Genomic DNA, 27,384 nt, shown 5'->3' on the forward strand with positions numbered 1-27,384 from the left:
TAGGAAGAAAACAAATCCCCAGAAACTACACTAAAAAGTAGAGCACACGAGGGGCCTCAGGGGCCTGCGCCACTCTCAACAGCTTGATGTCCCTACACTAGACAGACCAGCCCTGTCAAACAATCTAGGGCGACGAGAGGACATGAGGCTAGTGTTCTGCTGGGAACCTTTCCCCTCCCTCCATCCCTCCTTTCCTTCCTTTTACTAGGAAAAGCACGGGTTAGCAGCCATCCGTGATGCTACAAGTTGCTACATACAAACTCTTTGTTGTATTTTATTATGTCTTTGTGGAGAGGAATGTTCATGCCTGATAGGCCAGAGGTCAACACCCAGGATCCTCTTCCATGCTCTCCCTAGTGTGTGTGTGTGTGTGTGTGTGTGTGTGTGTGTGTGTGTGTGTGTTTCTATGAGATGAGGTCTCATACACAGCCCATTATTCCGGCTAGACTGGCTACCCGGCAAGGCCCAGGATTCTCCTGTCTCACGTTCCACTGTTGCTGGAGTTACAGCTATGATATGCCATGCCAGGGCATATTTAGTGGGCACTGGAGATCTGAACTCAGGTCCTCATGCATTTACCACTGAGCTGTCTCCCTGGCCCTGGGCAGCATTTCTAAGTATCTGGTGTAGTGTGGGGCTTCTATGCCAGTGTACCCTGCTATACTGACCTAGGAGGCTATTCTCATTTTAAACTACAAACCAACCATGGAAAATAAATATATAACTTAGAGGAGAACACCTTTATAGAATAATTTTGTCTATACGTACAGGCCTAGCCTCCCTCCTTACTTCAAAATTTGAGTACTCGAAAATGACTTAAAAAAAAAAAAAGGAAGGTTTCATTTTTAAGTCAGAAGACTACCACTACAATAAATTAATATAGCTCAGTCTAAGATAGGGAACACAGATTCTTTATTTTCCCTTATCAAGTATAAGCACCCAGCTAGGCTAATAGACTCCTACATGAAGTGAAATCAAACAAAAACAACAACAAAAATCTTGCTCCACCCCACACTCGCCAGGGGACATCACGACCAAACACACTGCCAGGCTGCGCCATCCTTCAGTGCAGACCTAAATAATCTCTTGCACACAACTCAAAACCATACCATCAGGCTGGATTCTGTCAGGGGAGCAAGATAATCTCAAAACCACACCTAGAAGGCTTCCAAGAAAAAAAATATCTGCTTCCTGAGGATGCTGATATGAACCCTGTCACCAGACTGTCTGCCAAAGAGCAGCTACAGGAGAGGTCCAGACCCACTGCCCAGAGTTTACATGACCTGTGGCCACTGTCCTCAGTAGGGCCTGCCTGCAAGCATGACCCACTGCTGGTGTCCCTGCACTGAGACGTGTTCCTTAGGCTGCAAATGTGTGTGCCAACATGTTTTATTCTCAACATCTTTCTCCCCAGCAGGAATTTCCAACTGTGACACCGGCTAGGCAATGGTGTCTGCTTGACCAGCCCCTGGCAAGCACCCAGGATCCCAGGTCTACTGAAATTCCTGGCAGATCACACATCATGTGTTCCCAAACTTGCTGCTGGGGATCCAGTGCTGACCCTGCCTTCACCGGGAGGAGACTCTGGGAGCCCTGTTCTTGGGTTTTTCTGGACACCACTACAGACATGTCTGTCATTCACTGTTTAGAATCTTCATTGAAATAAAGCTCAGCCAGGCCAAGCTAGCGATGGGCTTAGATTGCTTGATACAGACAAGGCTATCCTCCCTTTTGAGAGTCACTGAGGAATCAAGAGACCAGGAAAGCTTACAGCCCTGAGGCATAAGGTGCAGGGCGGCTGCTCTTCAGGAGGCTATCTGGTAGGACAAATGCTTCAATTTGCAGGAAGAGTGGTCACATGCAAAACTGAAGAATCTCAACTCTCCAAACATGGCAAGGTTGATCAAAACCTGCTCATTAATCTATGTCAAGACCAGATTGCAAAATGGGGCTCTGTTCAGTTCTGAGCTTAATATATACTGCCAGCAGGTGCTTCTAGATCTATAGACAGAAGCTATTCCTGACCATGATGTTCCTATACTCTCTCTCCAGAGCCTGAGGTATGGCTTGTCAGTGTGAAACGTGAGTCTCAGCACCTAAAGAAAACATTCATAGAACGTACTTTGTGACTACAGAGCTAGGGTCTGAGAATTTCTGCCCATATCGTCGAATGCAAGAACTACAAGACGCATCTTTCTAGTGTGGGTCAGACTATAAACATGGAATGAGTGTCCCAGAGCAGATAGATGCAGGAGATGTGGAATGTGGGACTGACTCCTTGGGCCTCTCCACACCTCACCCTGCACATGCTGCTGTCTAGGGGTGCACGTGCCCAGGAGATGCTCTGCTCCCTAACCCTAACCCTAACCCTAACCCAGGCAGAAAGGAAGGCTACGACTCAACACACAGGGATTAAACACGGACTGGTGGTTCTGAGAAGGAAATCTGTTCCTTCTGCCTGTGCTCCCTTTAAATGAAGCAGGTAACTCTTTGTCAGTAACAAAAAGGGAGACAGAAAACTCCTCCTTGCCCTCAAGAACTGCCAAGGCTGTGCCCTGTCCCTATGTGGGGACTGACTGGGCTGGGAATGGATACGGGATTGGGGGCTTCACATATGCAGGGACAGACAGAAAACTCTCTGAGCAGAGTTGTTTCTTTGCCTCTAAGGAACCCAAGCCAATGCCCCAAGGAGTCTTGACGCTGGCACATCTAAACTAAAAGTCTATGAAAACACGTGTATATGGCTGTGACCACAAGGGGACGGAGCAGGAGAAGTATATAGATTTCAATATAAATGTAAAATAAATAAAATAAGAATAAAACTTGACTATCAGTCTATTATATGGATCATCTGACTATTTTGCATTTTATCACTGAGCTGAATTAAAAATCAAGAGAAAATAGAGGGTTTGGGGGTGAAGTATATTTTAATAACCTTAAACAAGCAAACTCTTCCTTCCTTCCTTCTTTCCTTCCTTCCTTCCATTTCTCTATAGAGAATAGAGTTAGGGTAATATCTCGAGCCAAGAATTATTCTAACAGAGTTCTTTTTGGTGATGAACAATTAACTTCCAGATTCTTACCGTCATGAATTTCGTAAGCCAAACTAGTGATCTTCTGCGTAATGATCATCATTGGGCTGTGACGAAACAAAAGTAGATATTTTAAATGGAGAATGTTATAGCAACATGTACGAAACAGGAAAAAGGCTCAACTCTGCTTACATAGCATAAAACCCTGAAGTGGTTACCAATGCAAAAACTCACAGGGGATTTTTAAGAGTTAACAACTCAGGGTCTCTCTGACCTCAGGAAGTATGGGAGAAAAGAAAGCAAAGCTCTTTTTCTCTGTGGTTTTAAAAAGCAAATAAAAAGAGGACCCTATGCTTAAAGAACCTTCTGTGTATGAGCCAGCCTGCTTCAACTTACACATCCTAAGATGAGGGCAGAGACACCAGATATGGCCAGCTTGTGACTCAGGGTCTCCTCCAACCTTCCCCTGGGCCTGCTGCCCAAGGCTGAACATCAAAGAGAACAGAAGATACCGGAGAAAGGGGAGTGAGCAGAAATTTACAGAAGTTTGGGTGAGAAGTGCAGAGGTGTAAGAACCAAACAGCAAGAGGGAAGACAGAAAAGGGCAGAGAGCCATCTCCACACTGAAAGGGGGCATGCTGATGCCAGTCACCCAGAACCGAGACGCCTGGCAGCTGTTCAAGAAAAACGGCAGCATTGCTCCTATTGTTGTAAGACTAACTGAATGGCTAACTTGGAGGAAAACCAAACAGTGGAATAAGGGAATGGCACGGCACACACCTCAGTCCTCACGGCATCAGTGTTCAGATGGCTATTCCACCTTCTGACTGTCAGTAAAATCAGACGTTACATTTGCCAACAGGAGAACGTGTGCTCTGCATGCTGAGAGAGCCGGGAATCTCACCCCATCAGCCTCGAAAAGCCTCTCAGAAAGGACCACACGGAATCAGCCTCATCGGGCGGCCAGGACCAATTGGTCATGAGAGGTAGAGGCTCGGGCTCCATCCAGTGAGGTTCCAATGCTGATTTTCTGTCAGCCACGCAGCTGAGAAAGGAGGGGGTGGGGGCTGCCTCCCAGTGTGTGCACCCAGAGGCAAGGGTTTGCTTCCAGGTCTCACTCAGGAGTCAGATTCACAGCTGTGCCCTTGAAGACTCAAGCTCCAAGGGACAAGGTCAGAGGAGGGCTGTTCTCCAATTCCCTGTGCTCAAGAGGGAAGGATTTCTCTTGGCTCCCTTAAAAGCCAGTTCTTACAGTTACCTAGGAAATGATTGCCTAGCTGGCCTAATCCCCCAGGTTGCTCTGCACATAGGCCTACTGTCATTTCTGCCTTGCAAGGCATCCTTCATGTCCTGAGGATTATACAAATGCTCTGAGATTTCCATCTCCTTTGGGGAAAGACACATTGTTCTCACCCTGCCTGATTCTCTTCATAATGAATTACAAAAGCCCATTCAGTTCTAAACTCTAAATCCCATGCACATGTAACTAAGACAACCTGATAAAATAATGGCTGAATTTATGTGATACCTACACAGTGACACCTTCAGCTATGGCTATGTCCAAGAGATGTTTGGAATGTATGGTCTTATGGTACCCACTGTGCATCCATCCGCATCATAACTTCTACTCATGAGGTGCAAAGAATGCTGACCCTCCAAACAGGACCACACCCTGGTCCAGGAGGCGGAACACTGCTTAGGTGCACAGTTGACCCCTAACAAAGACAGGAAGAAGGTGGGGAGCAGATCTGAGTACCAAATTCTGCTCACCCCCCACCCCATCTGAGCTTCCTGGAGTCACTCTGCAAAGACAGCAACATTGGTGACCATCACCAACACTGGTGGCCCCATGTGTTGCCCTTGGTTTTCAGTGGTGACGATCTATTGCCTCTGGCTCAACTGCTCCCATGAGCACAGTGGACATAAGACTACAACAACAACAACAACAACAAAAAAGACAAAATCAGTATAGATTGCAGAGGAGTGTGTTGTGAAAGAAGGTAAGAAAGGGTTGCTGGAAAGGGGGATGAATGGATCAAAGAGAGTTAAGGAAGATGGAGAGGAACAGACTGACTAACTCAGCACAGCAAGAGCGCAGCTGGGAGACAGGAGCCTGGGATAGGGAGGGGCAGCCTAGGGTAGGAAGGGGGAGGATGGGATGGGGGGGAAGCCTGGGGTAGAGAGGAGCATGGAATAGGGAGGGGACAAAAATAAGTCAAACCCTACACCCTCTTAGGCAGCGCCTGCTACACAAAGAAAACACCATTAGAGAAACCCACACAGCCCCTCAGAGAGTAGATACGGACTTTTCCTCAACAGCACACTGTTAGTATCCGTTTCGGAGCAGTTAGTGTGACTTACAAGATGCTTTCACTAGGTCTTTATTGACAGAAGGGCACTCCCAGATACCTAATCCCTTCCCCTGCTGAAGAATCTGGCATAGCCTGCCAGGCAGGGCAAAGAACCTCCCATCTATTCTAGAACAGTCAGGGAGGTGGCCCCAGGACTCCAAAGGAGGGGTCAGGGCCTGGACAAGACTTCCTTTATCTTCCATGTGTCAACATTACTGTCTTAGTGAGAGACAGCTGGGAACGTAGTAAGAGACTGCCGCTACTCTAGTAAATACATAACTGATGGAGCAGCTTCCGTTAACACAAAGATACACCTCTAAACTAAGGAAAAAATTTAAAGACTTATTTTTATCTCACACATGAGTGTTTTTCTGTATATATGTATGTAGATCACATACATGCAGTGCCTGTAAAGACTAGAAAGGGGGTATCATATCCCTGGAACTGGAGTTACAGATGATTGTGTGCCACCATGTGGATGATAGGAACTGAACCTGGGCCCTCTGCAAAGCAGCAAGCACTCTTATTAGACTCTGAGACATCTCTTCATCCCCTGAACCAAAACATTAAAAGAAAAAGGAAAAAAAAACCCTCAATATTTTCTGATATAAAAATGATGAAAGTTTTTTTTAGTACACATTTCTCTACAAAGAATGAGAACAGGATAATTTGGTCCCAAATTCTCAATTGTAGTTGACACTACTAGAGAAGGAAGGTTTAAGATAAAGGAAATCTTTTAGCAGTGTCTCGTTATCTCTGAGATGACTGAACTCCAATGATACTTTTTTATTAATGTCCCAGTAACCACAAGCACCCACTTGCTACCAGGACATGTTACCTAACAACAGAGGCAAGCTGCTATGTCCCTACACTCAAATCCCCTTTTTGCAAACAAGTGCTCTTATCTGTAAGACCCCTGGAAACCAAACAAGCCCCACCTGCCCAACACCACAAGAATTGGGATGTGAGCTCAGTTAGGCCACAGTCTGAGTCACCCACTCACTTCCTTTATTCTCGCAGAACGAGAACACTTAATTAACATCTATAAAGCACCAAGCTTTGACTTCACCCAAGACACCTACTAGAGAATGACGAACAGGCAGATCTACAATCTGCAAGTGCTGCACAAGACAACGGAGCAGAGAGAGGGATGGGGAACACAGAGGAGAAGTAACAGCACCCCAAAGTGACATGTGAATGGAGATCCGGCTGTGCAAAGGCCTGGGGTAAGGGCCTTCCAGGAGGGAAGCAGGCCAAGGCCACAGCCCGGAGAAGGAAGCGTGACTGGCCTTGGAAGAAGAGCAGCAAGGAGGCCAGTGTAAGGAGGACAATGGAACAGGGCAGAAGGCAGGCTTCTCAGGGGCCTGTGCCTGCCACCAAGAGATAAGGGTTGACTGGGTTTCTGATTGTGTGAAGACTGAGCAAAGACCATAGGTACAGAAGTGGGATAAGCAAGCAGGTGAGGTGGACGGGGAGGTGGATGGGGAGAGCAGGACCAGTGCAGGACCAGAGCAGGCCGTCTACAGTGAGTCCCAGGTGTGGTCTAAAGCCAGTGGGGCTTTGAGGACAATTTGGTGTAGCTGAGGCAGAGTTTGCAATCAGATGCTACCAAGGTTCTGACAAGGATAAGGGACACCAGAGCAATGGGTGAGAGATCCAGGCGTCTACACTGGGTGTGTTTTATGCAAGATGCTGATTAGACATGGGGAACAAGCCAGCTGGCTATATGGAGCAAAATTCCCAAACTGGGCCAGCAACTTGGCTCAGTGGTTAAAGGTGTCTGCCACCACGCCTAGTGACCTCAGTTTGGTTCCCAGGTCCCACATGGAGGAGGGGAGAAATGACTCCTGCAATCTGTAATCTCTACTCCTCTAACGTACATGCACATGTATGCACACATGAACATGCATGCACACAAGTGCACTCTTGCACACACACACACACAAATTCATAATTTAAAAAAAAAGGTTTTTTTGAGACAGGGTCTCTCTGTGTAGCCCTGGCAATCCTGGAACTCACTCTGTAGACCAGGCTGGCCTCAAACTCAGAAATCTGCCTGCCTCAGCCTCCCACGTGCAGGGATTAAAGGCGTGCACCACCACCGCCTGGCTAAAAATTTTAAACACATAAATCCTGACTGCCCTCTACCATGGCACTGGAAGGGGGACTCTTTAATATTTCTCAAGGCAGTTACTGAGTCTAAAGTGGAGAGGACAGCAACAACCGTGTGGATTAAATGAAATAACATCACCAGTCCCTTACACAGCACCTGAGACACAGAACAGACCTCCAAAATCTAAACCTCTCTTCCGGTCATGCAGTCACACTGTCACCTACCAAACACTAAAACTGCTTCAAGCACGAGGTGTTGAAGGGACACAATAACCAAATGGGAAGAGTTGTTTCTGAAGATGCTTCCTGCCGGGGCTCAGGGATACACAGGCGTGCACACACAGCACACACACAGACACACACTCTAGGGATACACAGGCATGCACACACACACACACACACACACTTTTGCTTTCCACAGGTCTTATCATCTCCAGTCAACCACAGTCTGAACACATAAAATGAAAAATTCTGGAAATACCCCATTTTCTGTGGATCCCATTGCCTCACCATGGTCACAAATCACTATTTCTCCAGCCTACCCTGCTGAGTATGCTGTCACCCAGTGGTCCTGTAGAATCCATCTCAGTCACTTGACAAGGGCCCTGAAGTGGAAACCTAGTGGCTCAGCTATGCCACAGGGAAGCAGTTTCTTTCTGTGACTGTGCAGCTTTATTGTGGCTATGCGTGTGCAGAAGAAAAACAGTACAAACAGGATTACTACTGCCATGATGTGTGGTTATGCCCTGTGGTTTACAACAGCTCCCATGGATAAAGATAAAGGGGAGTCTTCGCAGATACCTTAATGAGTGATATTTGAATAAATGACAGAAACTTCAAATGGAGAGCCGAGAGGGGAAGTAACCCAATCATTTCCTCTGGGGTTAAAGAACAGATGCTCCAGGTTTGAACAAGGGCAAGGAAGAAGAAGAAGATGCAGAGGAGAGTGGGTTGGATGCTGGCTGGGCAGGGTCTGCAGACCTGAAGGAAGCGGGTGTTCCTGACAAGTTCTACCATGCTGCCCCAAGAACCCACTCAAACTGAGGGGTAGAGCTCAGGCAGGGCCGGGAGCAGGCAACAGAGTTCCCACAGCTCTAGTCTGTTTACCTCTGCGGTGACACGAACTGTGTGAGTAGCTGGCGAGACAAGATGCTTCCTGTAGTCAAATGTAGGCCAAGGGCAGAGAGACACTCCCACAGGAAGAGCCACCAGAGCCGGAGGTGCAAAGTCTCGGGTGGCTGACTATTCCACATCACCCTGTTTACACACAGTTACTGGGCACTGTGTGAGGAGGATTATAAAGACCAGCTAGCGGCCTTCATGACTCATTTCACAAAACACAAAAACATGTCTAAAATTAGACTCTGGACTCCAATGAGGCTTCTCAAGATGGGGAGGCGAAAATGGCAATCACACCTGCAACGTTTAGGCCACGTCTGTCTCTGCCTCTTCTCCAAAGAACTGGCTCCCACAAAAGCCCTACCAAATGCACGGAGCATGCTCAGTAGGCCTTAGCCAGGGGACACAGGAGCCCAGCTGGCAGGCCAACACCCACTCAGCAGCTGGTATTATGTGCTTCGCTGTAAGACCCAGCCTTTGATCTGAACGGGGATTATTCTACATGCACCCCCCCCCTTTGCGTGTCTGTTTCGTGGTGGACACACTGAGCGATCCTTTTAGCAACACAGATCCAATTCCAATGAGAACACGGTTCTCGCCTCCTGCAATTTATTCATTCATAGAGGCAAGGGCTTCCTTTCCTCTTCACGTCATGAATGCCCAATATAGTTATTTAAAGAAATAAGTCAGGATGTCCCCACTGAGTTATGATCTCGCAACTGCTATTCTGCATATTTCCTTGATTTCCTTATTTGGGGTGGAGTGCTTGTGAATGAGGTGAGAGGAAACTCACGGGAGATTCGTCTCATCCTCCCATGTGTGGGGTCCTGAGAATCAAACTCGGGTCCTTAGGCTTGGCTGCAAGCAACTTTATCCGCTGAGCCTTGCACCAGCCTTGCTGCTCTGTTTTCTTATTTCTAGTCTCTATCCCGCTTTCGTAATCTGTCTCCTCACTGTATACATAGGGTAATCACTGCTCTCTTTATTCTTTTGGTTGTACTTTATCGTGAGTTGGCTCTTTAGGGTCTCACTGTATCCTAGCTGGCCTAGAACTTGCTATGTAGACCATGCTGGCCTCAAACCTATGACCATCCTCCTGCCTCTGGGTCCCAGGTCTTTGGGATCATGCGCCTGGCTTCTGTAGGCAAATTACTGCATTAGGGCAACAGTGTAACTTGAGGAGAATTACTGGATTTGACTATCTGTGAGAAGCATAGTTAAACCAATGCCCTTTAGGCACATAAAATTAGCTTAGTCAGGAGCCTCACTGCCCAAGGCTGGATCTGACAACCAGAACCCAGTGACATCACTCACTCAAGGTAGCCAGACACGGGCCTAGAACCCCATGATGCCCAGAGACCCCACCTTGATTCGCCCTGCGGCTAGAGGCTCACCCAGCATCCTGACCCTTAAATCAGAGACTTCTGTTAGACACTGGACCTAACCTTCAGCTGAGATGGAAGCAGCCTTGGAGAGACAGGCTCACAACCATAGTTGTGAACTTTGTGTGATGACCCTCAGTACAATAAAATAAAACATTTGTTACTAACTCTGCACACCCACTTTCTTGCTCGTGACACTATCAAAATACAGGCAGACTGTTTCTCAAGGTCGTTTCTCTAAGTAAGATTTACAGCTATCTTCACAGGCCCAGTGCATTTCTTCTCAGACACATTCCTGGACATTTCACAGCTGCTTTTGAAGCAGCAGCTTCTTCTTCTTCTTCTTCTTCTTCTTCTTCTTCTTCTTCTTCTTCTTCTTCTTCTTCTTCTTCTTCTTCTTCTTCTTCTTCTATTACATTTTCAAGTTATTTCCAATAGAAGGAAATACTAATCATTTTCTACTTTTCTTGTATCGCATTTCTAAAGCTGAGGTGAGGCCGACCTCAGGACATCAGTGGCTTTCTATCTTTTCTACAACTAGAAACTTCTAATAATAGGACAGTCTTTTATCATAAGAAATTCTGAACCTGACATTATAGAAGATCTATATGTATACACACACACTCACCCCCCCCTCCCTCCCTCCCCTCTCCCACCTCATCTTAGGTCTTCTAGTCTCATTCAGGTGGTTTAGTGAAAATTGCATTCCTTTGTAAGGGCCCAGGCCCCGCTTCCTGTGCTTTCTCCAGACAGTCGCACTCTGAAGAGCACTGATACCTGATCTAATCTACAGGATGGCTGTTCTCTACCCCTCGCTGTCCCTACTGCCAGTCCCTCATCAGGGAGCACTGGCCTACAGGCTGCTCTTTTCTATGATGCCCACTTTAAAGAGAGCAAGCTCAGAGAAGAAGGGGAGGGCAGAATGGAGGAAAGGATTGTGGGAAGGGGGTGACCAGGAAGTGGGCAGTGAGCAGGATAGCAAGTTCTTTGGCGGAGAGCTGCCAGGGCAGCTCGCTTCACTTAGCTCAACTCTGCATCTAATCTCTATTAGTTCACTAAGAGTGGTCAAATGCTTCCTCCCAGTGGCTACAAATGTTTCTCTAAAGTGGGATTATTATAAACAGGCAGTTTATCTTTAAAATGCTACACTGTTTTTTTTCTATAAACATTTAAAATTATACAGAAATTTTTAAATTATCAATTTCAACAAAATACTACTGAAGTCACACCATAAATAACTTTGAAAAAAATCATTAAGCTTTTTAATATAAACTGCTCTGCAGTTTGTGGGCCCATGTAATAGCTTGTGTTAACAGACTATCAAAAGACATGTGTGTTGTCTGTCTGTCTGTCTGTCTGTCTGTCTCTCTCTCTCATCTGGTCCATTACTCCCCATCGCCAACCAAATCAGCTTAATCAAGAAGATTCCAGAGGCCCTGTAGGAGGCAGGTGCCAGAAGGAAAGCACCCCACCCCACCCCCACCCCCCACCCCAGCCTGTGAGGCAGAGGCTCCCTCCCCAAGGGACTGTAATGTGAGAATAAACCTTTATGTTAAACCTCTGTGATGGCAGTTGTTTTGACAACAGCCTATGAGTGGCTTGAGAAAGATGCTATGGAAGGGACCAGAAAGCAGCACGGGTTTAGAGCAGCAGATAAGGGAGGTAAAACAATAACGGACTGTGAGTGAGGGTCCCATGAGGTCAGGGTCCCACAGATGTCTACTAGCACTCACCCACAAGGGTCTAGAATCAAATCAGTCTGGTTATGTTAAAGTACTAGTGTTTTAAAGAGAGAGAGAGAGAGACTCTCTTTATATGGCGTGAATATAGAGAGGCAGACTGGAGGACCCAGGGTTCTCACTGCTCTGACATTCCCCGGGACCTGCAGACAGAACCTGGGTGCTGGAGACCTGGTCAGGGTGACCATCACTGTCTGACATGGTTAGCTTTCAGTGGCTATTCTTAGATGGCTCTGCTTTCTAGAGACTCTGATGGTTTCATAGCTGGTTCCCAACCTCGCCCACCAGGATGACAACGTGAGCTGGGCCACTTCCTCCCATTCACAGTGAGCCCATTGTGTGCTGATGCTTTAGGGACTTCGGTTGTTTAGAGATGCTGCTGGTCTGCTCCCCGCCTGCCCTCTGCATTCCAGGTGGGGAGTTCAACTCCACTTCTGCCCAACTTGCTTCTTAATCTAAAGCAGTGCTTCTCTTTTTTTTCTTTTTCTTTCTTTCTTTTTTTTTTTTCATATATGTCATCGGTTTTGGCTTGGTTTTGCTTTCATTTAAGCTTATTTTTAAAGCTATGTAATAAAATCTACCTTACCCTTGTAAGGGAGAATAAGATACTCTATCCTTTAAAATTCCCCCCTTTACAGGTAATTTTTCTCAAATAATTTGGCCAATCTCTATCCCCAGAAATATGATTTTTTTTAACTTGCTTATCTTCAAATTGGATGTTTTATGCATTTCGATATTGTCCAGATGGCTCAAGACTGGAAAAGGCACACCCTCTCCTTCAGTGGAGAAAGCTGGGGGTGTGTGGTAAAGTGTGAAGTGTCCCGATGCCCATCTGGACCCCTCAAAGCAGGACGTGTTTCTTTACAAAGACAGGAGCTGGCAGTGCATTTATCTCCCAATGCTCCTTCCGGCTTCCTTACAGGATAAGGAGACCTGCTCAGTGCCAAGAAGGAAGCCATTCCCCTCTGAAGAAACAAAAGATAGAAATGAGTTCCACTACTCCCTGGGGACAGAAAGGAAGGGAGGAAAGGAAGGAGGGAAGGTAGGAGGGAGGGAGGGGGAGAGGAAGGGGAAAAGGAGGGAAGGGGAGAGGGGAAGAAGGGAGGGTAGGAGGGAAGGAGAGAGAGAGAGAGAGAGAGAGAGAGAGAGAGAGAGAGAGAGAGAGAGAGAGAGAGAGAGAGAGAAGGGGAGTGAAGTGAAGGCTAAATAGAACATACCTGGGAGGTGAGGGGGCCTTCAATACTTATAAATGCTTGCAAAAATTCCTATTAGATTAAAAACTACTTCCAACCCCAGAACACCATGTTAAGAGTCTAACTGCTCTATATTTAGAACATTTATATAAGGCAAATTTAAAAGCTCGGGTTATCTCTGTGACTTATTCAGTATTACAAATGTTTAACAGCTTTCCATTGGAAGTACTAAATGAAATTATAGTCTGTATTTTTTAACCACTATGTTAGAATAGATAAAAGAGGTCACTGAATCAAGTTTTAATCTTACCCTGAAAAATCAGCAGAATATTGTCCATAATCAAAGATATAGACTCTAGTAATCTGACACACTGAGAGGTATCCCAAAGCAAACACAAAGCAACATCTGCAAAACAAAGATAAGCCGCATTAGTGGGGACACTCATCTTAATGGTACATTGTCAAGAAATGCACTACTTCACAAGGCTCAACAATCAAGCAGTAAGTCTACCCTACAAATAACAGATTATGAGAACTCTTTCCTAATATGGGGCAGATTGTAGATGAAACTGACCACTGCTGCTCTTCAATCTTATTCTGAAAGACAGACACACATAAAAAATTAGACACGTGAAAGCCATGAACATAAAAAATGTGATTACTGGTGACAGCTTTAATTTCCCAGTTCTGCTTCCATATACATTACACGATTCTTAGCTAGATTTTCCCCATTTATGTCGTACGTGTGTGCAAGCTTTTATATGTGTGCAGACACTAGTGTGTTCAAGTGCTTAGAGACCTGAGGACGGTGCTGGGAATCACCCTTGATCATCCTTCCTCCTTATTCACTGAGGTACCGTCCCTCGACCAAATCCAGACCGCACACCCAATATGGCTAGTCTTTGCAGCTTGGTCTGGGATTCCCTGCCTGCCACGGATGAAATTTTAGGCAAGTCACCACCACACCCACACAGTATTTATGGTTCTGGGGAATCTGACCACGGGCCTTATGCTTTCTAGCAATTTAATTTGATTTTTAAAATGTGCCCTCAGCAGTCTAAAATCATGACCTTTAGAGTGAGTGGATCGGGGCTCTCACCTACAGCAAGTTAGTGACTTTAATAAACTTAATGGTGCCGAGATGGAATTACAACTAAACACAGTATGGAAAATGAGTTTACTCATCAGTGAAAAACAAAAACCAAAACCATATCTAGAGGATGTAACATCACACAGGACAAAGGCTGCGAAGGCAGCTCAAACTCTCAGGAAACAGATGTATTATTAACCAAGCAGCAGGGCTGGGGAGAGGAAGCTAGGCCTTTGTCTCACGGGAAAACAACGAGATAGATTAAATAGTCAAATATGAAACCATAACAAGTAAGGACTGTGACTCAATGGTCAGATGCAGCTCTCAAACTGGAGGGTTCTCTAAACACTCCATCCAGAAGCAACCCAAGGACAGAGTTATCTTTTTATTAAACTCAATCTTAAGCTTCTCATGTAGGTGACATAGGTAGCTTTATAACTTACTTCTTTAAAGCTATGAAAAAAGAAAAGGGGGTGGGGGGACGGGGTGTAGGAATGAGCCCATTTAAGAACAGCACACGGGAGCAGAAAGGCAGGTGAGTGAGGCTCTGTGAACTCAAGTTCAGTCTAGTCTACAAGTTCCAGAACAGCCAGGGTTAAATAGAAACATGCTGTCTCGAAGGAAGGAAGGAAGGAAGGAAGGAAGGAAGGAAGGAAGGAAGGAAGGAAGGAAGGAAGGAAGGAAGGAAGGAAGGAAGGAAGGAAGGAAGGAAGGAAGGAGAGAGACAGAGACAGAGAGAAATGATTAAGTTAAAAAAAAAAGAGAGAGAGAAAAGTAGTGCATTCTAAAGCCAGAATTTATTGATTTATTGATTTATACAGTATACAGCAGGCCAGAAGAGGGCACCAGATCCAATGAGACATACCATGTGGTTGTTAGGAATTGAACTCGGGACCTCTGAAAGAACAGCCAGTGCCCTTAACCACTGAGCCATCTCTCCAGCCCTACTTGAGATATTCCAGCCAATATTAGTTTATTTCGTAAATTCAAGTAGGGGTCTGTATAGGAAGGCCAGTAGTATTAATTAATCATCACAGTGACAATCAAAAAGGTACCTGTGCACTTGCCAGAGCTCCAGCCAAGCCTGGCAACAGTTCTAGGGAGGTTGAGGCCTGATGCCAAGGTCAGAAGGCTATATACAGAGTCAGTGCCTATATACAGAGAAAGCTCGAGGCCAGCCTGGGCCATTGGGTAAGACCCGTTTACAAAATAAAGTGTAAAGAGCGACAGGGACACAGCTTGGTGTTAGAGCGCTTGCCTATTAGCATACACAAGATCCTGGGCTCAGTATGACTTAGGACAAGAGCAAAAAAATAATTCAATAAAGCAAAAACCTCTTAGTACCCTGAGGGTAAAAGATATTTCCTTAACATGAAAAAGTCTAAATCCGGGCTGGGAAGGTTGCTTGCTGGTCCCCAGAACGCACGAGAAAAGCCAAGCAGAGTGGCTCACGCCTGTAAGCCTGGCACCAGGGAGACAGAGATGGAGACGAGACGAGAGGACCCCGGGAGCTCAGTGGCCAACCAGGCTAGCTGATTTAGTGAGTTCCAGATCATATGAGAAACTGCATTTCAAAAAGTTAAGCTTAAGCCGGGCGGTGGTGGTGCACACCTTTAGTCCCAGCACTTGGGAGGCAGAGGCAGGCAGATTTCTGAGTTCGAGGCCTGCCTGGTCTGCAGAGTGAGTTCCAGAACAGCCAGGAGCACACAGAGAAACCCTGTCCCGAAAAAAACAAAAATTTAGGCTTAGAAGGGAAACATCAGGCGTGACAGCCTGAGTTCCATCCCCAGACCTCGTATAAAGGTGTAAGAGCCAGCTTCACAACGGTGTCCTGTGCTTTCCACACGTGCAGCATGGCCTGACTACCCACAACACAGCTCCCATACACACAAACAACAGCAACGACAATGTGAAAAAGGAAGACACAAGATATTGACCTCTGGTCTCATATGCACACACGTGTTTCAGCACATATTATATATACATACAATGCACATGTGTGTATACACACACACACACACACACACAAAATCTTCTCAGCCCTAAGATGGTAGTGTTCATAAGAGAACAACAAGTAAGAATCATGGGGTAGGAAGAAGAGGCGGTCACAGATACACAGCATCAGCCTCCTTGTAGATTTGAAGACTCGATCATAATAAATTCTGATCTCCTGAAGGGGTTTATAGCCCCATGGGAAGAACAATGACTTTGGACATCCAGACACCCCAAGACTCCCAGGAATTGAACCATCAACCAAGGGGCACACATGGCTCCAGGCAAAAATGTGGCAGAGGAAGGCTTTGTTGGGCATCAGTGGGAGGAGTGGTCTTTGGTCAGGTAAAGGCTCAACAGAGGCCCCAACAAAGAGAAACGGATGGGGGGTGGGGGGGAGGTGGGAGTGTGTCAGGTAGAGGGGCATATATATAAAGGCAGGGGGTGGGAGGAGGGGTTGGTAATCTTTGGGGAGGGGGAAAATTGGGAAAGGTTTTACCATTGGCAATGTAAATGAAGAAGATAGTCAATAAAAAAATAAATAAATAAATAAATAAATTCTGCTCTCTTTAAATTCATGTCTAAGCTTACCATCCCAAATACAATCCTACCAAGGCCTTTGGTGGGGCTAACCAGCTGATCGTCAGAGGCTTCTGGCCAACCAATGAAACATACGATGCTGAAGTCATGTCCATTCTAACCCGGGAAAGAACATGTTGTGGGGATTTACATTGTAGCACTTGTTTCAATAATAGATCAAAAGATTATCCAAACAAGAGACAGTTGAAAAAGACTCACTATATAACTGAATGTCTGATTGTAAGAACACTGGCAATATTAAACCGGGGTGAGAGGAATGGGGTCCAGCAAGATGTGATGGCTTGTTCAGAGACAGTTCCCCAGGGCACACAACACTCACGAAACTCCAATCAGTCAAAATATGAAAAGCTCTGAATGTAAAAAGATCATGGAAGAGTCATACAACAAACTAAAGGAGAACAACTGGAGTGAGGGCAACCACAGGAGCATAAAACTCACAGATGCCCGGAGAGTATCCGCAGGACGTCCTCTTGACAGATTGCAAAGTACTGCATGGTAATATAACAGAAATTGCTCAGTGCGTATACTAGATTAATGTCCCTAACAGAGAACTCCCAAGCAGTAAGAAACAGATTAGGAATTCAAGTGGAAAATAGATAAGATTGTCAATGAGCGAATTATTAAGAAAAAATGTAAGCACCGGCTTATTTAGAAAAATAAATGAGACTCCGTCGGGCAGTCATCAGAGATAACTTGGAAACTCAGCAGGATAGATGCCATGCATGGAAAGCAGTTAACACTCAGGCTACCCAGGGGACTCAGCTCTCCACTGGTTTGTCATCTGTTTGTCTATTAGTCAGTCAATTTATCATCTGTCTGTATATCTGTCTATTGTATGAAAGAATCACGAAAACCTGTGGAAGTCTTGAGATTATAGGATGCACCCCTACTCCTAATTTCTTCCCTGAGTATCCATCTACCAGCTGAGCTACACATCAGCCTGAAGAATTTTTTTTTTAATCTTCTAAGCAGGTATTTTTGCAGCATAGATTAGAATATATATATATACTTTCTTTGAACTGACAATCCCACTTTCTTATTTCACTCAATATACCAGTATACTTAGGACAAAGTTATGGGTCTGCAGTATAATGGTGGAAATATTACACAATGGTACAATACTAAGCAATTCTACCCACCTCTACATTCAGAAATTTTATTTCCGGCCCAATCAGGGTGGAGTATTTGTATGAAAAAATTGATAAATAAGATAAAATCATTAAAATCAAATCATCCATTTTGGCCTTTAAGAGAAAAAAAACATCCAATGTCTGGTTTTATAAACATATTTTTATTTGGCCACACCCTGCCCATTTGTGTATCACAATGGCTATTCTAGTCTTACAGCAGCCATAGAAGCCTAAATAATTACTGTCTCATCTTGTTAGAGAAAACGTTCACTGACCCTAATTTAGGATTAAATTGTAGGTGAAGATAGTAATAATTCAAGTTTTTTTAAGAGTCAAGATGTCAGCCATTGTGAGGAGGGACATCACCACCACTATTCATTAGCATATCCATCAGCGGGCGCTCACCTTAGAGTGACATTGTTCGTCAGTTACTCAAGCAGCTACTTTACTGAACTGGAGAGTAATTATGAATCAATCTGTAGTCAGTGCAGTCACAGGTTAGCTATGAACATTTGGTACTACTCAATGGCAGCATCTCATGGGAACTGTGCACACAAAATTTACAAGGAAGTGTACCAGACATCTCGCTATTTATAAATTATATAATACCTATCCACTCCATCCATACTTTTTTCAAGACAGGGTTTCTCTGTGTAGCTCTGGCTGTCCTGGAACTCACTCTGTAGACCAGGCAGGCTGTCCTCGAACTCAGAAATCCACCTGCCTCTGCCTCCCAAGTGCTGGGATTAAAGGCATACTCTGCCACTTCCCGGCCCATCTATACATTTTAAAATAAGTACATTCAGAACTATCACTTTCTAAAAGGAACTGGTTGATTTCAGCTCCCGATCCAGATACAGGCATCCACCTGACACCATTGGGCCCCTCACATAAAATGGCACAGTAGTTACACCGAAGCCTCCCTACTCTCCTTGTACACTTTAACCATCCTATAACAGGTTACTTTTGGTGACTAACACAAGGTGAACAGTATATAAACAGACTGTGTTTAAGGAATAATTAGTCTGTTCCTTCAGCTTAGACGCTATGTTTTTCTAACATTTTCTGCCCACAGTGCTGAACCCACAGATGTAGAAGCCACAGAGGGAAGGCCGACTGTCCGTTCTATATATCTCTTTCCCAGAAAGCTAGTTAGTTGTGAAGCATGGACTAGTACTGGTGACCCACGCGCACTTACTCTTGGAAAGTGGCTAATCTAAGTGGAACTTGCTGTGACAGCTGAAGACAAAGAATGAGTAACTTTTTACCCCTTTTTATTGGTTATGCTTTTTATATGTTGTCATTGGATATATTAGGGAAGATGAAATTTATTCCTAAGGTTGGTTATGCTTTAGTTTTTAAACTGACTGCCGAGCAGTTTAAAATTGCATCCATAGGTTTCTTTATATCGCTGTACCGTGATGCCATCCTAGGGAAAAGAGGGTCTGGTGCTGGGCAGTCAGTGTGGCTTTGCCTCAGCCCTGCATATGGGTGTGATGGAGCACAGGACAGGAGCCCTCTGCTTTCCTGATGCCATTGGGCTGTGACACAGGCTCTGGATAGCCCTACCTCAAAAAGAAGATCCTAGGTGCTAATTTTTTTTTCCTGTTACTAATTTAATTGGTCAAATGTCTGCTGTGACCTTTCCCTTTGAGATAGACTGTAGGAGTTGTGGGGGGGAAAGTCTTTGATTTTTCAAGTTCACACATCAGCAGAGAAAGCAGACATGTAAGCCAATATGCACACAATCATATTTTAAATGATCCAGTTAATGCATGAGCACCACTGAATATCTCCAAAGAGGAACATAAATGCAAATAAAACCCAGACTCGATTTAAATCAGAGCGCTGTCACACCGCCTGTATGATCTCTCAGGCATGGATTTCTCGCTCCAGGCTAGTACCTGGGGACTCTAACTATTCTGACTCTATCCCAGAGCTCCCTCCAACCGATCAGCTTGTGAGGAGACGTGAAACTCGGACATGTCGACGAAGCGTGACAGAGGATTTGGACAGCTTTACCTCATCCCTCAAGTGTGACATCTGCCGCTGGGATATCTGAAAGTGCAGCAGCCAATTCTTGCTTAAAGGAGTCAGCCTGGACAGTCAACATGCTGAGGTAGTAAGGCATGGGATTAAATAGAACCCCAGGGTCTGAGACGCCAAAGACAGCATCACTGAATTAGCTAAAGGAAGAGCCGCACCTCATGACTTCTAGCTTTGAACGATAATACCTTTCTCCACTTTTCTGTTCACACCACTGTGCATTGAGTTGAGGTTTTTGTTCTTTGCAGCCAACAGCATCCTGGCTCAGAATTAATACTATCAAAATTAAGTTAAGGGACTGGTGAGCTGGCTCAGTCAGTACAGTGCTTGCTGTGACCTCAGCATGATAGAATCCAGGTAGAAGGTCAAACATGATGGCGTGCATCTACAACTCCTGCATCGGGGGAGGGGTGGAGACAAGAGGATTCTGTGCCTCCCTGGACAGCCAGCCTAGAGGAATTTGCAATCTCAAGGTTTAGTGAGAGAGAGAGACTGGGCCTCAATAAAATAAAATAAAAATAAAGATGGAGAATGACTGAGGAAAGCCACTGTCCTCGATGGTTTGATGTCACCTGGACACAAACTAGTTATTTCTCAACTGAGAAAATGTTCCATATGACCTGACTACAGGGCATTTTCTTAGTAATTGATGGGGGAGGGCCCAGCAGACTGGGGCAGGGCTGGTAGTCCTGGGTTCTATAAGAAGTCAAGCTGACTGGCTGGAGAGATAGGAGTTAAGAGCACTGACTGCTCTTTCTGAGGTCCTGAGTTCAATTCCTAGCAACCACACTGGTGGCTCACAACCATCTGTAATGGGATCTTATGCACTCTTCTGGTGTGTCTGAAGACAGATACAGTATACTCATATACATAAAATAAATAAATCTTTAAAAAAGAAAAAAAAAGCAGGTTAACAAATTATGGGGAGTAAGCCAGCAAGCTGCACCTCTCCATGGCCTCTGCAACAGTGCCTGCCTCTAGATTCCTGCCTTATTTGAGTTCCTATCCTGACTTTTTTCAATGATGAACAGTGAGGTGGAAGTATAAGCCAATAGGCCTTCCCCACCCCAACTTTTGTTTTGTTCATGGAGTTTCATTGCAGCAATAGAAACCCTAAGACAGCACCCAACACCAGACTATGACCTCATAAGCCCGTGCACGCACACCCGCTCCCAACCACTGACACACATTAAGTCAGTAGCTTATGAAGCGTACAAGAACAGAATGCTTTCTTATCACATTTCAGATGTCTATTCATCATAAATAGAAAGTGTGGAGGGGACGCCACGGTACTGAAGGATTATGGGAATTAATGAACTGGCAAGGCTGAGGTGGCTGGGGTAGGATTCTTAGGTGGAAAGCAGGTTACCGTCATCACGGGGCTGAAAATCATGGCGGAATTAAAACAGGAACTCACCATAGTATTTGTATTACCCTGTGACATCAAATTGGAGGGACTGCTCACCAAGCCTCTCAAACACAGATCTGAGTAGCAGCCCTTCATTTTACCTGTGTGACCCCTTTATAAGGTGGGAACCCCTTTGAGACCTAGTTTCATACTTGCAGAAGTCTGGGGATTCTGTCTACACTGACCTGGTTACTACAACACATCTGCACGATAAACTTAAGCTTATCCTGTTCTTTGTCCCTGTCGGTCCATATTTCCTAAAGCTATTTGCTCCTGTGCATTTGTTCCCGTCACTTGTGTGTCCTCTGACAGAAGAAACAGAAACCATTATCACTTGCTTCTATAACCAAGACCATGTGGAACTGGTGTAAGAGACTGATGTATTGAAAAGGGGCCTAGAAGGGAAGCCATGCACCTGTGGTGCTATAGTTTGTACCTGACGTGTCCTTCAAGGCCCCTGTGTTAGCTTTGGGTCCTACAGCATCCATAAGGGGAGGAGATAGAAGCTTTAGGAGGTGGAGCCCCGCAGGAGGTCTTTGAGAGTGTGCCTTGAAGGAGATATGGAAGCCTGCAGGGACCCTGGCAATTTCTCCTCCACCTCCTGCCAGGATTGTCCTATATTATGTCCCTGATCCCAACCACATGTTGTTTGCCACCTTCCATAGCTCCCCCCCCCCCAAAGCAACGGGGCTAAATGCTCATGGGTTAAAACCTCTCAAAACGTGAGACCCAGGTTGATTTTTCTCAAGCATTTGTTACAGAAACAGAAAGCTGACGAACTATACTGTAAACACTGCCTTTTCCCTACTGAAGCATCTAGAGGGCACAAAGCAGGTCGTGGCATGCAATCTAAAAACTGAAAAACTGACTTTATCAAAAATGTAAAGTTATCTCCTGTGAGTCATCACTAAGTAACCAGAAGGCAGGTCAGAGAATGTAGGAACATATCCACTGTATCTAGCTGACAAAGGGCTGGTGAACAACACAGAGAGGATAAACGGTCACAAAGGCAAGCAACAGTGGAAAGATTTGAGTAGAATAGCCCTCCAAAATTATATAATTAGACAATTAGCACAAGAAAACATTACTGGCACAAGTACTTATTAGAGAAATCTAAAGCAAACCTACAGTGAATATTACAGCATAACTATCAGCATAAAAAGAGGGGACATCACCTATTGTTGGGGGCTGGGATACAGTTCTCTGGAGCAACATAGATTTCTAACGCCTTTGGTTCTATCCCCAGCACAAGGAATTAAAGCATAAGAAAGCCTCTTTTGGAACAGGGACTACCTGCGAAGAGAAAAGTTCCCAGACAAGGGGGTGAACATAGTATCATCAGAGTAGGCTATTGGCATGCATGAAACAGTCACAATGCAGCTCACTGTGTTGTACACTTAGTGTATGCTTGCCTTGTCTTCCTTGGGTGATTACTGCTGTGATGAAACATCATGATCAAAAGCAAGCTGGGGGGAAGGGGTTTATTTGGCTTATACTTCCATATCTTAGCCCATCACTGAAGGATGGTATCCTTTTAAATGTTAGGACAGGAACTGGAGGCAGGAGCTGATGCGGAGATCACAGAGGAATGCTGCTTACTGGCTTGCTCCCCATGGCCTGCTTCAGCCTGCTTTCTTATAGAACCCAGAACCACCAACCCAGGAATAGCACCACCTACAATGGGCTGGGCACTCCCCCATTAATCACTAATTACAAAATACCCTACAGGCTTGCCTACAAGATGATCTTATGGAGGTCTTTTCTCAGTTGAGTTTTCTTCCTCTAAGATGACTTAGTCTGTGTCAAGTTGACACAAAACTGTTCAAGGCAATGCCCATGATATTCAGGAGAAAAAGTCCTAAATAATGTATTAATACAAATAAATATAAAGCAAATTGTTCTCCCAAACTCTGTAATGAAAGTACAAACTATTTCTTTCTTCCTTCTCCTCCTCTTTTTCTAACCTCTGGCAACTTCTTACATGGGATTAAAATAATTTAATCCCATGCCTTAGCAGTTCCTCTCCTAGACAGCTACATAAAAATACAAAAACATATCCACAAAAACTTGAGTAGGAATGTTTTAGAAGTCTGAATCCCAATAGCTCAAAATCTGAACAGTTCATTAAGAAGTGAAATGCTGCAGAACTGGGGTATTTTCAGACCACACACTAGCTAGAACAGAAAGGAATTGTCGCTTTTTTCTTAGTTGTTAAATTTATTTAAGTGTACATGTGTGTGAGCAGATATGTGCAGGTCAGAAAGCAACTGTGGGTTTGATTCTCTTCTTCCATCCTATCTTCTAAATGCAGGTGAAACATTCCATCCTGTAGGGAAAGCTCATTAAGCTCTAAAAGTAAACAGCTCAATAATTTCAGGAAGTCCCTGAAACTGACCAGATTCGCTAAATAAGCAATAAGGACTGCTGAGAAACACACTGAGAGAATCCTGGGTGGATTTGGGTCACTTCTGTTCCTGTAATGATGCCTCACTCAAATTCCTTTAAGATACCGCAATAAAACTCATTGGTTCAACACAATGGACTTAGGCAGATCTATCATTGGTTCCCCATATGGACTTGGTACCCATGTCAGGTCAGCTGGTAATGGCTAAATCAGGTCTTTCTCTGTGGTGGCTATAAAGAGCCAGGGTTCCTTCTCTAAAGCTCAGGTGCACTTGGAACTCAATTCACTATGTAGCCAGGCTGGTCTTGAACTCATGTTAATTCTTTCTCCCCGGTTCCCAGGTACTGGGGTGGGATTACAGGTATGATCTGCCATTCTCGGTAGGAATTGTGTGGTGGGTAAGGCAGGAAGCTTCGGAGACCTTTGAGAGCAGCCTGGTTACATACTCTACCACACATTACCACTCGGGCAGAACCTGAATTGAAGCATCTGCAGGAAGGCGCTGCCAGGTGGGTCACAGTTCCCAGTTGGTGCAATTTCTGCATTAGCTTGTTCCATTTCACCTTAAAGATAATTGTGGCCTTGTCGAATTGGTTCTCGCTGAGCCACACTGAATCGCTTGTCTCCCCTCTCTGTGCTCATGAGAGCTGCCCAGTGGGAACAGTGCAGGCAATGGAGCTGAATCTGCAGGGGGCTGACACAAACCTTCCAGGCAAGGTCAAGTTTATTCAGTGTGGCATCTCTAAAGTCTACCCTTCCACTCTCAGCCCACCCTGGAACATTCTAGACATGCAATGAGACTAGAGAGACACCTCTAAAGTAATGTTTTACACATGCACTTCAAGGCCAGTCCCTTCTAAATCTATTCTGAAACTCCTGTGGACTGTCATTCATTTCTATTTTTAGAACATGGTACTTCAAGACAAAATAAAACTAGAAATCACTCAGCCCAGCTCTTTTACCTCAACTTTTTTTCTCTGAGAACCAGTTTTGTTACAGTTGCTCAAACGTCACTTGGATTCAGTGATTCTCCTGCCTCAGCCTCCCAAGCAGCTAGAACTACACACACAACTATAATGGCCTTGGAATTGCCTAACCATTTGAATAGCAGTAAAAATTATCCCCAACCAGTACTCTGGGAGGCAGAGGCAGGCGGATTTCTGAGTTCAAGGCCAGCCTGGTCTACAGAGTGAGTTCCAGGACAGCCAGGGCTATACAGAGAAACCCTGTCTCGAGAAAACCAAATCCAAAAAACCAAATCCAAAAAACAAAACAAAACAAAACAAACAACCCCTCCAAAAAATATATATACAAAACCATCAATGCTGATGCAGGAGAGAGTGCAGGAGTAATGTGGGGACATCCTGGATTTAACCCCAAATATGGTGAGACAGTTCCTAAAAAACTCAATAATTGACAACATCTTAAGGGCAGGCCTTTGGGCTGGAGACTCAGCTCCACAGTTAAGAGCAGGTGTTGCTCTTACAAAAGATCCTGTTTGATTCCCAATATCTATACAGTGGTTCATAAGCAAACATAACCAGGTTCCAGGGTTCCAATGCCCTTCACAGGCATCAAGTGCATATGTGGTATACAGACACACATGCAAGCAGAACATTCACACATAAAATAAAATGAATATATCTAAAAAATTTGCTAATAGGCAATTAGTAGCAATAATTAGAAATAAGTAGCCCCTGTCTATTGCCAAAAATGCAAAATATGCACTGTCAAGTGTTTCAATGTAACATATGACATAAAAAAGACAATTTGATGCACCATGTATGTAAGAACAAAAGAAGAACCATGAACACTCCGTGCCAAGATGGGATCTGACGTCTAATAAAGCCAGAGATCTAGAAAAGATGCTTGTTTTAAAATTACCCATGTCTCCTTCTCAAAGAATGTGTGTTTAGTCAAGTTTGTCCGCTTTCCTAAGTAATCATGTGCAAGGTAATGTGAAGAATTCTTTTTCCATGTGATAGCATCTGAGAATGTGGCCTCCCTCAAGCACATGCTATGATTCTAAAATCAACACTGCAAAGAGAACCTGCCTCTTCTGCATTCTTGTCCATGCTTTTATAAAAATCATGTTTGCACAGTTTACAAGTTAATATTCACCCCCTGGACCATTGTGACAGATGCGGTTTGTTCCCACAGCTGGCTCACACTCCCCAAGCAGGAATTCTGCTCTGCCGGCAAGCAGTCCATTTCACCTAGTGTTCAAAACCATACAGATCCAAACAAACTGCCCTGGACTACCAGCCTTTCTAGGATGCCACCACCTACAAGCAGCACTGGAACCATTTTGACAGCACCAGGCCTCCCGAGAGTCTAAAACCTCCACCCTGACCCTCCTCAACCGGTTTTAGAAGAAAACACACGTATTTGTATTTAATCTTCTAGACTTTGACAGAAACCTGGTCTTAAAACCACCATCATAGTATCAAACTTCTAAAATCTTTCTGCTAATCTAGGATCCATTCTAACAACACATTTACATATCTGGTAATGAAGCATAAAACTGAATGTTTTTAATGTTTTACGCACTGTGCCATGACCCTCTGAGATGTAGTGTTTATACAGCACTCAGTGACCCATCATTCCCAGGTCTTCTGTAGGTGGACGAACTATCCAGGAGTGTGTGTGGCCTCTCAGGACCACACCCATGCTTACATGGATAAAGATGACATCCTTAAGTGAAGCTTGATTTCCTCCTTTTTTCCCCTTAAAGTTCATTTGTTTTGCGAGTCACTAAAACACAAACACACACTCATCTTTTACAAGGAGATGAGGAAGACACAGAAGAAAGGATACCCTCCCCTTTAATAACTTGGACTTAAGTCAGACCCCACTGGTGAAGCAGCATGGTGGGCATTGTGGGTCCCTACATCTAAAAGTTGGCCCCCCAGCCCCCATATCTACAGTGTGTTCTGTCCAAAATGTCCTTATTACGTAGTGTAATCTTGTGTTCTCAGATGTTCCTCTAGTGTCCATATCCTCTGCTTGGCTGAGCTCTTCCCAGACCTCAGATGTCTCAGATGTACCAGAGGACCCGGAATGCAGAAGATGTTCTGGCACATGCCTGAGCAGACTCCCACAGATGAGACTGAGCACAGGGGTCAGCCAGAAGCAGAACAGATGGTCGGAGACGCTTCTGGAGATCTGAGAAGTAGATGAAGGCTCCTTCCAGGACGACCATGCAGGCAGCTCCAACAGTGCAGGAGACAGAACAGAGGTGGCCCAGCGAGGCTACGGGTGTCAAGCTCAGAGCCAGAGAATCACGTGCTCACAGTGACATTCACCGCATAGAAACTGGGACCCACACCGGAAATGGCCTTAGGTGGCACAGTGGTGTTCAGAGTAACTTAAAAAGTGTTCATCATGGAAGTATTATGGGAAAGTTTTTAGGAGACTAATAAGCAGGTAGTCGCGTGTACACTGAACGGTGAGAGACACATTCAAGTCAGAATAGAAGCAAGCAGAAGACCAAAGGTCTCCAAGGATGAAATTAAAAAAACATCTCCAAACAGAAACCAAGGCAAGGCTGAAAACCTGGCATCTCAAGCTAATGTCAGAGACTAACAGGCTTGAAGGTCACTGAGGACCGAGTCTTCCCCTCATAGCCAGCATCTTATAAAACTGAATTCTGGTCAAAAAAACCCATGAATATTATGCAAGCTCCTGCCCCAGTGGAGACATGACATTGTCCAAAGACAGTAAAATGGCTATCTAGCTGGAAGCTTTCTGGAGAAGAACAAAAACACACCGTTGTCCCTTCACTTA

The 27,384-nt window shown here is 44.9% G+C and overlaps 1 protein-coding gene across 2 annotated transcripts in view; it reads right to left on the minus strand.

Annotated features, from left to right (window-relative positions):
* Positions 1-27,384, minus strand: part of Mboat2 (membrane bound O-acyltransferase domain containing 2) — a 135,271-nt gene that overhangs the window by 28,451 nt on the left and 79,436 nt on the right. The window contains exons 4-5 of one of the 2 annotated variants that reach the window (XM_052186036.1): positions 13,239-13,334; positions 3,084-3,139 (exon numbers count right to left, since the gene is read on the minus strand). In XM_052186036.1, coding sequence (XP_052041996.1) covers positions 3,084-3,139; positions 13,239-13,334 — 152 coding nt within the window. The remainder of the gene's footprint in view (positions 1-3,083; positions 3,140-13,238; positions 13,335-27,384) is intronic. The other variant, XM_052186037.1, reaches the window with a different exon arrangement.

This window comes from Apodemus sylvaticus, chromosome 6 (genome assembly GCF_947179515.1).
Source record: "Apodemus sylvaticus chromosome 6, mApoSyl1.1, whole genome shotgun sequence".
Lineage (NCBI taxonomy): Eukaryota > Metazoa > Chordata > Mammalia > Rodentia > Muridae > Apodemus > Apodemus sylvaticus.